We start from the raw sequence: 17,336 nt of genomic DNA on the forward strand, positions 1-17,336 counted from the left end.
TGTTTAATGTCTACCTTTAACACACCAACCACCTGACTTCAGACACAACACTCAGCAGCTCTGACCGCAGGGCGCAGAGTTATAAAATTTACAGCTTCTTGAGTTTGAGAACCACAGACTGTAGGGCTGGAATCTGCCAGATCTATTCTGAAGAAAAAGAACTGTGGCTTTTGCTTAGGGCACAAAATGTTAAAACAATGGATAAATTGAATTCTCTTGAGTAAAGGACCTTTTTGCTTTGCTGATAATTTTGATTTCAAAGCTGAACCAATACATTTTCTAAACTAGCTGTGCATCTGCCCCTTTGTTTGAGATTATTTCTTTTCCCATGGCTATCCTAAGTTTCCAATACAATACTCCACAGCTTTTCAGGTGTTTTGATTGGAGGATGTGTATGTGAAGTTACCTGCAATACAATGAATTTCAATAGATTAATTTACACAAGATAAACTCCTCTTTCTTCCACAATATTCCAATGTCTAGGAAGGTGTGCAACGCCTGGCACATTAGAAGCTGAAAAAGAATTACTTGATGTCTCTGTGAAGTACTAATAGACATTTACAAATCCCTTGCAGAAGGAAGCTCAGCACAGAGGAAAAGCCAGGTAAAGGAATAGCTGCTCCTTGCCCACATGTGCTTCATGCCGTTCCACCGTTACTCATTCTGCATGTACCTAATTTACAAAATAGGTATGAACCCAAACTTCCAATCCCAGCATACATGGCAGCTTTGATCTGAGCCTCCAAATTGCATTTCCATTTGCCAGGTCACTCCCCATGCTTTGTAAATCTTTGATAATTTCTTTAGGTGGATGTAGCAGAGTTAGGCTATCTGCAGCGAGCCATCAATTACACCGTTAAGGGCAGATGGAGGAGTCTGTCTGTGTAGGAGAGTAGTGCCTGGCTGCATTATCCTACGAGACCTGCAACTTTCACCCACCATGAATCTATGTGCTGTTTAATAAATATTGTAACCTCCAACATCCTATGGCAGATTCCAACTTCTCTGTTCAATCAGGACTAATTCCATTGCCTTTTACAAAAGTACTCTGTCTCCAGTAGGATAAATCTGAGCATGCAGCATATGATGCTGACAGAAAACTCTTTAAAACAAGTTTTAAGACAGGACCATTGGCTTGAATGGGTAGTTATTGGATGGGATCCTTGACAGTGGCTAACACCAACAGCTTCAAAGGAAAGTGAGACAACACCTGTCTGGAAAGCACCAGTAAAGGAAGAATTATCCGTTGGTTACTTAAGCCAAACCTTAAAACAAAAGGGGCTTTATCCATTCAGTACTTCTAAAGTCATTTTAAATACAAACTTAACTAAAAGCTTATGACAAACTATTGTTTTTCAAAAAAGTCCACTAAGGTCATTAAAGGCAGGGGGGGAAGTATCCTTGAAAGGTCCTGTATGATCTCATTTCTACTTCAGCTGTTTCAAATTTATCTTCTGCTGTTACTGTGTCTCCATTTTTTTACTATTCACATGCTAAATGTACAACCTTCAGGGATAGTGTCCAGCTAATCTATCCTCACTACAGGAGAACCCTTTTATCCCTTGTATTGAATCAACATCTGTGTCTTATAAGCACATCTTAGCTCTCTCTAGTTTACTTTGTCTTTAGGGGAAATCAGTACAAATTTATCATCTAGTAGCTAATAATAAATGTAATGCTTTATAACTGCCACTTGGCTTTCTCCCAGTGGCAGCCAGATCATCAGTAAAGTCATTCCACCTGGCCCCCTTGCTCTTTTTTCCCCTATTGATAAAGATGAAGTGATATACTGGATTTAATTAGACATATTCCTGCCTTGAAGCTCCATTCACCTTCTCTTCCCATGAATGTCTGCCTCTTTGCAAAGCATCCTTTCCATCTGTTACTTATTGCTGTCAAAATAAACTGTCTTTTTCACAAAGAGTTCACAATTTCTTGATTCAATATTTCACCGAGTTTGAGGTAAACTTCAATGAGGATACTGATCCTGTTTTGCAGTGCTTTCTCATATCGTGTCTGACTTCTTAAATCAGTCAATTTTTCATCCATCTATTAACAGAAATTTAACTTTCATGTTTGAAGTTTATCAGTCCCAGGTTATGCACTATTTTTCATGCCCACAGTTCTATTTCTTTTGCCCTTTCAGAATCTTTCCTGTAATTCAAGTGAGTTGTGCAGGCTGACTGAATATTTCAACAAATGGATGTCACAAATGAACCTGATAGTTGTGTGTTGACAGAGCCCTGTGACGACAATGTCCTTTGTGCTCTGCTAGCCCCTTCTGGAAAGTGTTTTCAGCAGCTAGTAGTGCCCACTGGCAGCCCTTATTTGCAAAGGCAGATGAATGAGTGATGAATTTACTGTTTGTTTCTCTTCAAGTTAAATATTTTTCAGTTAACAGAAAAACACTGACAGGGTCCTTAAATTTGAAGTGCTGACCTCAGGTTACTTATGACCAAATGAGAGATAAATGAGCTGAAGATATTAAACTACATTAAACAAAAATTCTGGCATGTTTCCATTTAAGATGAGAAAATTATGCTACAGAAACCATATTTTTAAAAGCCTGGAATTAATTTCTGATCCTAGATTATCATTTAACTATCATGTATCTCCCACTTCGCCCATTGTCTGTTGCTTCATCTAACCTGAATCTGACCACTACAGGAACTGTCTTCTGGATCCACAAACATTTTTAGTTTCAGCTCTTACTGGTTTCTATAAACCCACAATCATGAGACTAACAATACCAACCTCAGATAAATACAGATACACAAATTCTGAAGGGTAGTGCTTTACTCAGTTTTGCTTTCCTTTATCTATATAATCAATTCTTAAGCAGTCCAGGAAGGGTTTTGATGAATTCTAAAATCTCATCATGCATTTACACTTCTAGTAGTTGTGCTCAGCAAATACTAGTCCTGCACATTTAGTTCTACATTTATCTCACAATGTTCTCCTCCTCAGGAAATAATTGGCCACTATAGTTTGCATTTTTTCTCCCACAGCCTAGTTAAATTACAGATTCATTGCCCTCTGTCTTCTTTGGTATGTTCCATTCCCATAATGACATATATATAATATATGTAAATATATATATATGTGTGTATTTATTTGTTCACGGTAATTTCAGGGTAAATAAGAAAAGCACTTTATCAATCTTGCCTGTTACTCATTTTTGAATAGTGTTTGGGACTCCAAAGTCTGATTAAATGATACATGCTCAGGTGAAAATTGAAAAATCAGATAGAAAAATAGTTGCCTAGGAACATACTGTACAACCTGAGATAAATACAGAACATTCTGTAGAACTGCAAGGCTGAACTTGTGATATGCAACACGATGAGGAACATTAAGGGTTTTTTTCTTAGAGTTTCCTTCTTCTCTCTTAATACATGCTTCAGATGTCTCTTTCAAGGAAATACTTTGGAGAATAACTGCATTTCAAAGGAAGTGATTGCCTTAAGCATAGACTTGCCAGACCTGTCTGGACCTGGAGAGCTCTGGTCTCAGCCTCTCCTGTGATTGTTGCTCAGAAGACATGCATAATCTGAGCTTTCTGGATGCAGGGTGATTTGCATTGAGAAACACAGTCAAAAACCTGGAGCATTTGAGTCACCACACAAATGTCTAGCAAAGCTGACTATAAAAACTGAACAGATATAAACTGCCACTCAGATCACAGCAAAATGGCAATAAATACACCTACAAAACCATACATTTTCTGCTCACCTGAATAATAAAAGTTGCCTTATTTATGCATGCAATTTATTCAATTTCTTGGTATCTGTGGTATGCATTTTTACGAGGGTTTGCACTGAATTCCTCTGGAAAAAAAAAAGTCTAATCTAGAAAATAAGTATTAAGTTTCCTTTGAATACAATCTAATTAGAAAATGAAGGAAAAATATTTGAAGATTACAGGAAGAAGTTGAGGTTCAAACCCTGGAAAGCCTTCTCTTATTGAAAATAGATTACACTGGATAAAAAATTGCTGTCAGGACTTTTTTTGTGTGTGCTGCTTTGAAAATTACAGATGAGAGAAAAATAAAAACAAGCCTACGATATAGAATGCTTAAACATGCCTTATTTCAGCCTTCTGTCAGTTTCTGGTATTTATAGTTGAAGTAGGACTTGCTTCATTATTACTGCTGCAAACAGATCTTCAGCAATATGGGTGCTTTCTCAAAACAGCATATTTCTTTAGTTTTCACTGGCATTTTTGCTGTTTACAGCTACCGGTAAATCATAAATAATGCAGCTCTCTGAACACAAAATTCTGCATTTTTTTCTGAATTCAGCTTGTCTAACATTAAATCATTAATTAATTAAATTATTTAATTTCTTAAATTACTGAAAGGGGAATAAATCTCAACTACAGCTAACCAATATATGTAAATGTCCAACACGGGACTAATGATTTCAGTCGTTAGAATCCTGGTCACCAATGCCAGTGCTGTAGGTATTTCAATAAAAACACAAGCAAAACTTAAATAAGCTCTCAAAGGAGCAATAGCCTCCAGTTAAATGTTAAATCTTAATAAAACTGTTTAGCATAATTTCATAGGATGAAAATAGAAGTGTTATTTGGCATTAAAAGTTTTCTCCTTAATCTTTATTCTGCAAAGCATGTGCATGATATGCAGCCAAGTGTCATCCTGCAGGCAATTTTATTATTCATACTTCAGCTCTATAGTAACACAGTTCCATCTACTTTGCATTGTGACAAATAAGATGCCTGAGAGTTCATCTCAGCATTTCATAGTATTTATAAGTGTGCTTGTTTCTTTGGTGTAAGGCTATTTTGGAGATGCTTTGCAGACAGGGAAGTATGTCTGCAATTTGTAGACCAAGTGCTTGCATGGACTAAAGCATTTCTATTAATTTACATATCCAAAACCAAAATTCTCCAACTGAGGAAAAAAAAAAAAGGTTTTAAAAATGTACTGCCAATGTGACAGCAATTTGTGAAAATACATGCCCTCAGCCCATGTCAAACTGTCTGCTCTAAAACACGTTCATCCTGGAGTACTTTAATGTGTTCATGGTCCATGAACTCCAGTGGCTCTTAAAGATATGTTTAAGTACATGACTTCATCAGTATGAATAGCAGTAAGGCTCATTGGAATATCAAATAAATGCTCTACTAAAGAGCTGTGAAAGTTTAAATAATCCTTGCAGAACAGGATTATTTCATATTATTTCACATCATAGTCCATAATTCCTGTGTCTCTTAGTTTAATAGAAGCAAGGTGCATTAGGGAGACAATGCAGAATCCTCAGCTAACAAAGGGTGACAGGATGCAGAGTTCTCAGCTAACTGCTCCTGCTAACTTGTGCAGCCCAGTTTCCAGCTGCAGGGTTCCACAGTGGGGCAAAGAGCCACAGCACGCTGCCCTGCTCGGGCTCCCAAAGCACACGCTAGAGAAAGCAGTGTGTTTGGTAGTGAGCTGACCACAGGATTGCTGGAAGGTGTGGGAAGGAATTAAATCCCTTCTGGGGAGGGCTTCTTCCTTCTCACAGGGAAGGATCCATCAAAACAGATGTAACAGGTGAGTTACAAAGCCTAATGCAGAAGCGTTTTTTTTCTTAGAACAGAAGTATCAGTGGCCAGAAGCATGTAAGTACCAAATTCACTTTCTACAAAACGTAGTTTCAGCACAGGTTGGCTGGCAGAGTAGGTGATACAAATTTGACTGGGAGATAAAAACATATATAAAAGTCAATATTTTAAATGCTGTCACCAATAAAACCAAACCAACAGGAACTGCGTAGAAGCCCATGTGTGGTACTTTGATCATTTGTGCCCCAAGGCAAATGTAAAAATGACTACATGTGCCTGTAGTTTCAGAAGCATTATTTGAAATGGTTACCATTAAGCCTCACCATAATGTTAGGTTTAATTTTTACATCACTGAATTTTATCATATACCATTTATGGGATGTGTTTACAACCTCTATTACCATTGTGCACCAACTGAGAAATAATGCTGTATGGTTTGTTTTATGCACCTTCCTTTTCACTGACATTTTACTAAACTTCAGACCTTGATCAACTGGTGAAAGGCCTTTCAACCTAGACTGACCACACAATGAAGTCTGAACATTATAGTGACTCAACCCTGGTCTTTAATCTTGCTGAGAGCTCCATTGCAGAGCTAAAGCTGTCATTGCTAATTCTGTAATAGACATCAAGGAAAGAATAAACCGAAGAAATCTTACTTCAAAGACCAGCGTCTCATTAGTCGGTCCTGCTGCATATAGACTCTCTGGATGGTTGAAAGAACGTTGATAATCAAAAACTGTCCCAGCAAAAGAGAACTTTCCTGGCCAGTCAATCGTCCAGTCTGCTGTCAGATAATACTTTTTACTGAGGTTGCGCACTGCGAGGTAGCTGGTGGAGATCTGCATTTCCTGGAGCTGTATGCTGCGTGCTCCTGCTGGGATAGTGACCACGGCATAGTAGTCTGAAAGGAAAGAAGGAAGCAACATTATTGTGGTTGTCATACAGACAGAGATGGCTGATCTTTTTTGAGCCAATTTGAACATTTTGTTGAAGACAGCTGTTCTGATCCACCAGCTTTACTCCATTCTCACAAGAAGAAACCAGTTCTGATTTTAACCCCCCACGCAGCTTGTATAACTCTGAGGTATTCCAATTCCTGGTATTTTTCTTTCTGAATAAAAACAAGGACAAGCAAGTCTACCTAAGAGTGATTTCACTGCAATTGTTTTAACCATGCTCTCCTTGTAGTTCCTTATAGTCGCTGGAAGATACTGCTTCCACCATGGGCAAGGGTTTGGAGGTGAGATGCTCTGGGATGCAGAGAGCTTTCTTAAAGCCCTGTATACCACTGGGTCTACTCTGAGCAGGTAGAAATCTCACTCATTCTACAGTCAGATGAGACACTGCTGACAATCTCCATATGCACTGCACATGGCTGATTTCACAGAGCATTCAGTTTAGATTATTCTTCTAGTATTGTATCTGCATTTCTATATCCTAAACATTTTCCTGGCCTATATTATCATAGTATTGACACATCTTACGATCAACAGTAAATGGATCCTTAAAATACCCCTGTGGGTAAATAAATATAATCTGCATCTTATGCTTGAGAACCTAAGGCATGGTGAGATTATGTTGCAAGAAGCCTGTGACAGTCCACTGAATAGAACGCAGTCCACCTCCCAGTGACTGGATCATACATTGGATCAGCTGGAAAGCTTCCAGTCAACTTAATTTGAAACTGGACATGGAAATACTGTCATGTTTGGCATTATGCTGTGCATTGCTTTTTATATCTTCTGCAGTCTTCACTCAGAGCTGCTGACAGATATTTTTTCACTTGCCTGAATCCTAAAATCTCCTTTAAGAGGAAATTCACACGTAAAAGGAAAATGTGGCTTAAGAAACAAGAGGAATGCTTGCAAATTGACTAACCAGGACTTACGCTCAGAGCTTTCTTGTTACCAAGAAACAGGAGAAATGTGAACTCTCCTCTCAGTCTCTCTGTGATTTTCAGTTCACATCTGGACTTTTAGCCACTGCCTTAATGAGCAAGGAATTATATATATTACATGGGGATACAGCAGAGCAATGAGTTGATGATCATGTGGAACAGCTTTCCTTACCATTAGCTTTGTGCTGGATCAAGTATTGGCCTTTAAAGAACTTGCACGTTGAATTATCTCCTTTACAAACTCCACAAGCATCCAGTACAGCTTTGGAACCAAGTCCATGATCACACCCTACTTGCTGCAACCAAAAGGCACAAGTGAAGGACTCAGATACACGGGAATTTGGAGAAACAGCTGCATTTTCCATAAAGGAGTCAATTGCTCACTTCAGAAAAATTAGACATTAGGATTGTAAGAAACTTAATTTTATCTTACTTCACATATTCCATCAATGCAAACATCAAATTTATTTGGAGAACATAAAGTTCCATCCTTCACTTTGCTGGACATTGCAAAGAAAAAGTCAAAGTCTTCAGCTGTGCAGTACAATTTACATCTGTCTTCCTCTGGAGAAAAAAAACCACAAAGATAAGAAAGTATTATCAGACCTTCAGCACAGCTTAAAAAAAAGAGATCCTGCTTTTGTTTCCTCCTGCATCCTAGATGACTAAGCTGCATGGATTATGTGTGTGGTGACATATTAAGACTGCAACATGGGTAGAAACAAAGTAAAATACAATTGCTTACATTATGATATTTTAAAAGAAGAGGGTTTGACTGTCCACACATAGAATTAAGAATTCAAACCCAGTGAATCCAGTGAGAGCGGGCACTTTGCATTAGCTCTGCTGACGTGGCCCTGACTTCAGTCCTGCTGCCTCACAGCTTCACATTTCTTTTTTTCAATTGTAATATTGTAAAACTATTGTAAAAAATGTATTTAATTTTTAGTTGCAATTTGAAAACTATGTAAGATGGCACAAATGATCAGTTCAGCTGAGAGCTAGGACTGGGGCCAGATTTACCCCTAACAACAGTGTTGTTCCTCAAAGAAATCACAATCATTGCAATCAAATTTCTTCTTACACACAGATGGTATGTTATGCTTATAAAGGGCTGACATTCTACCTAGACAATAACTGTCATGCAACTAGAAATACTGTCACAGTTGCTGAAACACATAATTTTAATACAAATTGTTAAGTGCAACAAATAAAACAGTGTAACAAGATTTTGAAGAATGTGAAACTGGATTCAAAACAGTATCATGTCATTCTTAAATCAGCAGCTGGATTTTCAGTTGTACTTTCTACAGAGGCAAGGCTTCTGTAGCAATTTTGAAAAGTAGATCATATTTTCAAGACTATAAATGAAGATCTTGAGGGAGATTTTGAAAAGCAGCTAAGAGAGTAAGGACAGATATTTCCAAGTGCAGAGTCATTTGGTGATGTCTTGCTTATGAAACCTATGCTCTTTGTCCTTAATGCAGCCTCTACATTTAACAGCCAATGTAAGCTACCTTGGTTTCTATTAAATATGATGCACTTCTTCTCCCTGTTATACAACATACATGTTGTTAACATACATGTTTCCTCTCCTCTGTTCACATTTGCTGTTAGGACACAGGTTTATAAATACCCATGAAAATGCCTGCAAAGACTTTTGAAGAAACTATAATCAGGCTAGGAATGAAAGTTACATGTATGTCTATACATATGATTACAAAATTATCTTTAAAGGCAAATTTATACAGGTGCTAAACAAAGCAGCTATAATGGAACAAAACCCAGCCATTTTCATTGAAGTAGCAACTTTGGGTACAAACTGCTTCCAAACTGCAGGAAAGATTCGTTACATGTGATGAAAATGAACAGTGATTCAAACTATTTGCAAAATTAAGATGTGAAAAGTAAAAAAAAAACTTTCTTGGTAAAAAAAGACAAGAAATAGTTATTGAGACCTGAACTTTATGAAGATCTCTTAGTAAAAGAGGACTTTAAAAAAATGATACTAGTACAGTGTTTGTTTTTCCAATTCTCATGGGACTATCCAAGCAGAGAAGTCAAAAGGTTGATTTATTGTTACGTTTTGAAATCTGAGAACATTCCAAAGGAAGAAGATTCTGGTCATGTTATTGTGGGAGCTCACATTTCCCATACTGAAAAATCCATGGAAATGGTTGTGTTTTGGTTTTACCCTAACTGATACGTAATATAAAACAAATGAGAGAGGTAGTGACAGCCAGGGAGTCATGCTAAGGACAAAGATTTAAATTCACAACCAAAATCAATTCTGCATGTTCATACAGGCAGTATCACACAGGAGACTGGGTTCAAGTCTGCTAGAAAGCAAACACATCTCAAACAAGCCAACTGAATTTCTATTTGCCCAAAGAATATGGATGAATTACAGCTTACAGTTTACTTCCTGCAATTGCCTTTGTCCATCAGAGCTGTGGCTTAATTACCTTCCACTTTAGTATATGGCTTCCACTTGTAGTACCATCCCCGGAAAGGTTTGCTGTTGTATTCTGCACACTGCTGGGCACGGAAGTCCAAGCTGTTTGCAGGACATGGCTGAGTATTGCAAAGTTGATAAATACGACTGGAACCTGGGCAGAATTTGCCACCATACTGAGGCCTAAAACAAAAGACACAAAATTCTTTTGCAAAACCTACTCCTTGTGGGATTGGCATGTCACATGTGTATGAGAATATGGAGAAAAGGGGACATATTGTCATGGGAGATCAGTATTTCTTATATGGGCCATTAATTCTCATGGTTCCTAAAACCAAGCAGAGCAGTTGCCATGAATTATCTGCTTGGATCCTTGCAAACTCAGCAAAGATGCACCCATCTAGAGGTGAACCATGTTTTCACTAATTTAAATTTACAGGGCTATTTTGTATTGGCTGGTTTCAATCTTGTTACAAAGCTATTTTTACTCTGCTGTAACCCAGAAATGAACATGTGCAAAGAATTACCTATCACATTGAGAGTTAATAAAGGATAACATAACACTGATCAAACATAAACAGAATGAATAATTACATTTGGTTGTTCATTTATTTTGTAAATCATTTTGAAAAAACCACACTTTGAAGCAGTCAAAGGAAACAAGGACTGTGCATAGTTGTCCTGCTAGAAGAAAATGTTGGAATTCATGGATAACTTTAAACATGTCACATCCACTTCAGCAAACCTTGCCTAGGTATTTCCCTTAATTTTGGCCAGGATGAAAAGAGGATATTCTATTACTTTGTTAGTATCTTATGTTAACAGAATAACAGTTTTTTAACTATTTGGTCTATGCACACAACTGAAAAACAATGTAAGACTTGCTTTTTTTAAAGCAACTGAGAGGTCTCATGAGCTGCTGAGAAATGCATTCACTCATTTCTCTATTCCTTCTGGGTCTACACAGGAATTCACCAATGTTATTTTTGCAGTTTGACAATGCTCAGATACACATCTGCAAGTCCTGAGCCAAATCTTCAAAACAGCAAATTCTAAGAACTCTGTCACATCACACAACTTCTTGTGTCAAGTGAAAAGAAATATAACAATGCTGCACTTGCACACATTTATATAATGACCTTCAAAAATCAGAGACCAAGTCTTCCACTTGGAAGACAAGGCATGATCTTTCAGTGGACAGTTTGCCTATGTCACATACACACTAAGGGAAAAGAATGATAGAAGATACTACGATCAAAATACAGTTGCAGCACATTGTTTGTTTAAATCCCTCCACACTACAACTATTTTCTACATCAAGTGTCTCATGCAACTTCTCTTGACCTGTATCTGACTGGAGCATTATGGAGACATCTCGGTGCAACATGGGTGAGAACTCCACGTGCTTTTTTTTGTTGTTGTACTACAAATTTTAACCTTCATATGCCTAAGCTGCTAACCAAGCTGGGGCTTAGGTTTTATGTGATGAATCAGCTTTGAATGTACACTTTACCTGCCTTTTCCAGAATTTTGGGCTCAAAAAGAGTCTTTCAAGGGATGAGGTGGAAACCCACCTGTTACCCTAAAACTGGGTTAAAACACCAGCAAAATGTGATGTGGGAAAAAAATCCAACTTTCAGTGAATTTTCTTGAGGTCACCTACTAGCTACACTGACACTGGGTATAACGGAAAAGGTCTTAAGTCAAATTTTTTTGTCCGAGTTGGCACCAATTCAGTGTGTGAAGGGCAGGGAGGACATGTAACATCTGTAAAGTCGGCGAGTGTTTATGTCGATTTTGTGCCATTGATGAGAGCTGTGAAGTAAGGCAGCCAAACCATTGGGTCCTCAGTTCTTTCCAAACATTTACAGCTTCAGCACATGTATGATTTTTGACCTTCAGCCCCAGAGAACAGATCTGCTATAGTATTAGGAAAAGAAGCAACTTTCCAAGTAAATGCCACCAAACAAGCAATAGAATAGAATTATTTATGGCTGGACTGTGATTTCTAGCCACAGTCTTATATTTGAGGATGGTATAAAATTCCACCAAACTAAGGGAGGTGTTCTGTTTCTCAGCTCTTACAGCATTTTAATATTACAGTAAACTCCCATTACTGAAGCTCTTGGCCAGAGAATTATGGAAACTTCCCCACCTTTGTTTTTTACCAACAAGATGTTAATAAGAGTTAAGTAATTCACAGGAAACTAGATGTACATTTAAAAAGCAAAATTTCTGAGAACAGAATAACACCTACACTGACAAGATCATACTTTTACCAGTGGTGATATTTATATCACCAGTAGATTTTGGTTTCACTGCCTACAGAAGCTCTTGTGGTAAAAGTGCACTTATAAAGAAACCCTTTGCACAGAGAGTATTCCAAAATTTCTATAGTGGTACAATAAATTCCGCACTACCCTTTTCAGAAGAATGAACATTGGCAATAAAATTGATATTCACTGCAATGCAACACAGAGTGAGAAATCCTGGTATTAATCTGCTCAAGGGAAGTATTTTATGCACTACAAAGGGAAACAGACTCTGAAATTCTGGACTCTAACTTTTTGATGGTTTGGATTGATTTAATTTCAAGTGAAAACATACCTGCTCATATTATGACCACATTATGACAGTATCACAAAGCTAGACAATTTTATCCTGCATAAATTTGAAAAGTCTACGAGGTCTTCCACAGCCTTCATTGCTCATTAGTATTTACATGGTAGCATGACTTTGCATCAGTTTGCAACTGCATTGTCTATAATCACTGTTATAGATCTTGTACACAAAAGACTTTAAAAATGTGTTCAAGCAATTTTGATTTAGTCTTTTGACTGCGCACATGCCAAAAACTCCATTCTGCTCTTATTTAACAATGCACTATTGTGAAGTGGGCAGGATGCAGTCCCACAGATATGATTTAGGTAGTAATTTAAATCTCTTGGGCACTCTTCAGGTTCCTTCCCAGCTAAACTATTAGATTATGTAAGCTATTTCTATCTTAGAAAAGTACCTCAATTGTAAAATGTTGTGATGTATGAAAACCAGATCCATGAAATTACACTGTGGCAATTTACAGAAATGTAATGATTTTAGCAAATCTGCACAGTTCCGTGTTCTATGTAGGTGTCTGTTTTCATGAATTCATACAGAACTCATGTGGTAATTCAGAACCATACCCAGAGCTGTTTGGGTGCGGTCACAAGGTCTGTTTTAAGATTGTCAAGAGAAAGGGAATGGAATTGGCTGGATATCATTTGCAAGAGAAGAGTTTCACATTCAAAGATATAGATAAAGAGACTTTCATAAGCAGCAGCCTGGATTAGTGTTCTTCACCTATCCTTAAGCTTCCCATAATGTGTCACCTTTAAAATCTTTGGAAATCTAGATATCTGCTTCAATATTCGTTAGTTTGAAAAATGGACTACTTATTTAAAATCCTCACTTTAGAGCCCAGATGGTTCTTCAGAGATCCACAACCCTTGTCCTAATCTCCTACAGAAACACATTTTGTTGCCATTCTCAAAATTTCGCTCTCCAAAGTCATCTATCAAGCTTTTGAACAGAATAAACATTAGCTCCTACACAACTCTGGATTAGGAAAAGTGACATGAATACATTACATATGAAATAATATACATAGATGTACTGAAATATATAAACATCTGAAATATGTTTCAGAAGTTGAAAAAGAAAGGAATCATTATTCTTTGTTTATGTGTAGTTATAGAGGAGAACAATGAACAGTGACTGGGTTATAAATTGTTCCATGTGCTGCAACGTTGAAAATGGATAGTATCATTTTTCTAATGATTCCACGTGTATACAAAAGTGCTGTGATGGGAAATACAGCTACGTGGATATTCATACACTCTTGTGTGGATGGCTTATTTATAGTCCTGTCGTTTCATCACTCAGAGAGATTTATAGTATCTTCTCTTTGCTCTGACTGGATTATCACTAATATAATAAAATAGAAGTTAGTATAAACAGGGCCCTGGAATCAGGTCTTACTTGTCTGTGTCATGTCTTGCATCAAGTCTTACTTTAGCAAGAACAGACAGATCACCCTGAATGGCATTTTTAAATACATAATGCTACAGTAACAGACATCCTTCATATTAAAGCGCTTCTGGGTGAAGACCACTGGAAATCATTATCAGTTATAATAGTGCACCAAACTCAAACACTTCAACTACTGGATATTCTTCTGTCATACAGGGCAAGCAACAGAAGGCTTATGAATGCATGCAAAGAGCAATGTGCACACATACAAATTTAGCAAGCAAAACAAAAGTAGGAAGACAAAAAAAAGCAGGAAGCCCAAACTATTTGTGTGACGCGTAACTGAGACCTTGCATTCTCATGCTAAATAGTTTAAAGCAGGATACTCTCCAAGTAATTTTATCAAAATACACCGAGAAACAACAGAAAATGTTAAGAAAATGCTCTGCTACAGATCAGAAATTGGCTTGACTGAGTGAGGGTAATGACTATTTTAACTAACTCACATTTTCCTATAACATAGTATATGAAGCGTGGATATTATTACTGCAGCACTGTATAGTAGGTGTGAGGCTTCTTTACAGCCTCATATAAACCGTGTCATATTTTCTCTGCTTTTTATTACTGCAGTTTAAATGCTGTTTTTATTGTGTGCAATGAAGAATACATGTGTCTATGCCTGTTCAAGTTGTATATGAAATAAAACAGTGAAATCCTTCTTTTCTTGTAAGCTGAAGTGAATGGAGTCTCGGGAAAGATGCTGGTCAGGTAACAACTTATCTCTACTTTGGAATAGTATTGTAAGGAATAGTAGTATTTATAGTGATAAGACATTCAGTAGAGGATAATGCCAGAACTGTTTCATTTTTCACTCTTAGCATAAAATTCTAGGGTTCAGCAACTTTAGTCTGACCTGTGAAACATAAAAGAATGCAAAGAACATGACGGACATACAAAGACATCTATCTACAACCATTCTGATACTGACTTTAAACATGTTTGGTTTATTATCCTGGATAATATAACCTCATCAGAAGTCTTAACAGTCTTTAAGACTCTTTTCCCTTATTCTTATTAGGTGTGAATATGTCCGTGTGGCATTTCGTGACTTCTGCAGATATTAGTACCATAAAATAATAAAGCTAGGCTGTAGATATTCTACCACTCTAGCAGTTTTCTACAGCCACTACTTTTTAGCAGCAACATATTTCTGTCTTTCAGCTACCGACTGGTCACACTGGGCATGAAAGAAAGTTCTTAGAAATTGTCAGTACATTGTCAGATGTACTATTTCCCTACAGAAATGGACTCTGCTATATTTTTTTTTCTAATAACATAAATAGTATAAAAATAATACCTTTTCACATCTATGTCTTACTTTGGATTATTGCAGTGTCTTTCTTGATATGTAACCCCACCTCCACAAGTGCGAGTACACTCTGACCACTCAGACCAGGCAGACCATTGGCCATTTACAGGCTTGGGTCCATGATCTCCATATTTGACACACTGTCCTCTTCGACACCACTGCCAAAAGAATGCCAAAAAATATCCCATCAGAGTTAGCTGTACCTAACAGATGCAAAAAAAGAAAAAATCCACATTTAAAAGCTCCAGTGCTTGACCCTAATAAAAATGAGGTCACTCATTGAACTCAATGAGATAGTTCACAGGAGGACAAGCACTCCGAAATAGGACATTGGTCCACACGATGGTATATGTAAGTAATGTCTTGGAGACTGTCTTTTTGGCTTACTCTTCCATCCCAAAAATCCAAGTTAATATATGGTCCTGTGCCATCAGAACCTCAAAATTTCCCTTGTAATTTAAAAATAGCCTGCTACAATTCTGCTAAAATGTCTGCCTTTCATCATTATTAAATACTGCACAAAGAGAAGAAGCATAATAGAACATTTGCCAGTAACTTCAAACTCAAAATTATATTCTACTGGAAGAAATATAACAGCAAAAGAAAATATTTTGGGTAATTATAGATGAGTGTAAATTAAAAAGTTCAACTAAAACAAATACTCATGCTCTTTCAGTAGTGATCACTGATGATAATATGCCTGATGGCCTTAGTCTGTAGTGCAAATATTATAGCTTAAGGAATTCTTATATCAGAGTGGAATCTAAAGCCTTGATTTAACTGCTATAATTAAGGGTTTCTCTTAACAATTTAGATTTGCCAGATATATTTTATTCCATAGCTCGATGGGAGAGGTATCACACCCTACCATCAGGTTGGTGCAAATGTAAGAAACAGTCCTGACTATGTATCACAATGCAATCTTTTACAGAGTAATCAAGAACTCTGTGATAGCAAACCTGGAGGGATCTGGATAAACAGGAGCTGGTATTTGACCCAATGCAGTCTAAAAACAAGATAGAATGACATTGTCCCATTGTAAAACAACTTACCATACTAATACCACAAGCTGTTCCTTCTGCTGCTGGCATGAACTTTGTCTCACACCTATGACCCACTTTGTGACACCAGAGAGATTTGCATATATCCTGAAAAGAGAAAAGTACTCACTATAATACTCACAATTCCCATTATTTCCTGGTGCCTAGAAAGAGTAACAACTGACACATGCCTTTGCTATCTTAAAAGCCATATAAATAAAAACTTTTCTGAATTTTTAAAGGCCAGGGTTTAAGATTCAGAGCACAGCCATATCCTGTACATTGCCTTCTTGCTTATGCACCATTTCACCACAGATTTTTTAAAACTATTCCGAGACTATAATAGAAGAAAAACAGTGTTAAGAAGTTCAAGGCTGAAATTTGATCATGTCTACAGGGACTATAACACTGTGAAGAGACTAAGATTTTCTAAAACACAGGGGAAAGCTTCACTCTCACAGTGCTATTCACTCTTGTTTCATTGTTTATTAGCTGTAGAAGAAACACAGCTGCTATCACCTGATGAATGTGGTTAGTATAAAACAAATCAAAATACTCCACGACAGTAAAAGGAGTAGAAGAAATTACAATACTTCTCATAAGAATGAGCACTCCAGATTATTTAATAAAACAACTTTTCTGAAGAGATCAGCAAAGAGTGTAGCAGTCACTAAAATAATGGGTTACTCTAAATTAATCCTTCGTTATGAAGTCAAGAGTACATTACGTTTTTATTGTTCTGGAATAACCCTATGTCTTTTCCAGATTGTGCTGTCAATGAATAAAATAAACACCAGGAAACTTAGTCCTTCTTACTCCACACCCCATGCAAGTTTTGATCAAAAGTTTACAGCCTACTAATTTCCCTTAGCATAAGAGGCAAGGGCTCGTGGGTTTATCCATTGAACTGCACCCCTTATGACTCCTGGAAAGAGCACATTTCCCTGTGAAACTCCCCTGGGATTGCGATATTCCTCAAGAGGGGCCAGTACCTTCAAAGCA

General features: G+C 37.2%; 1 protein-coding gene across 1 annotated transcript in view; it reads right to left on the reverse strand.

Moving 5' to 3' along the window:
• ADAMTS18 (ADAM metallopeptidase with thrombospondin type 1 motif 18) overlaps positions 1-17,336 on the reverse strand; it is a 72,307-nt gene that overhangs the window by 16,664 nt on the left and 38,307 nt on the right. The window contains exons 11-16 of the mRNA XM_010202067.2: positions 16,347-16,442; positions 15,304-15,452; positions 9,928-10,100; positions 7,896-8,026; positions 7,635-7,758; positions 6,222-6,466 (exon numbers count right to left, since the gene is read on the reverse strand). Of these exons, the coding sequence (XP_010200369.2) occupies positions 6,222-6,466; positions 7,635-7,758; positions 7,896-8,026; positions 9,928-10,100; positions 15,304-15,452; positions 16,347-16,442 (918 nt within the window). The remainder of the gene's footprint in view (positions 1-6,221; positions 6,467-7,634; positions 7,759-7,895; positions 8,027-9,927; positions 10,101-15,303; positions 15,453-16,346; positions 16,443-17,336) is intronic.

This window comes from Colius striatus, chromosome 14, assembly GCF_028858725.1.
Source record: "Colius striatus isolate bColStr4 chromosome 14, bColStr4.1.hap1, whole genome shotgun sequence".
Taxonomy (NCBI): domain Eukaryota; kingdom Metazoa; phylum Chordata; class Aves; order Coliiformes; family Coliidae; genus Colius; species Colius striatus.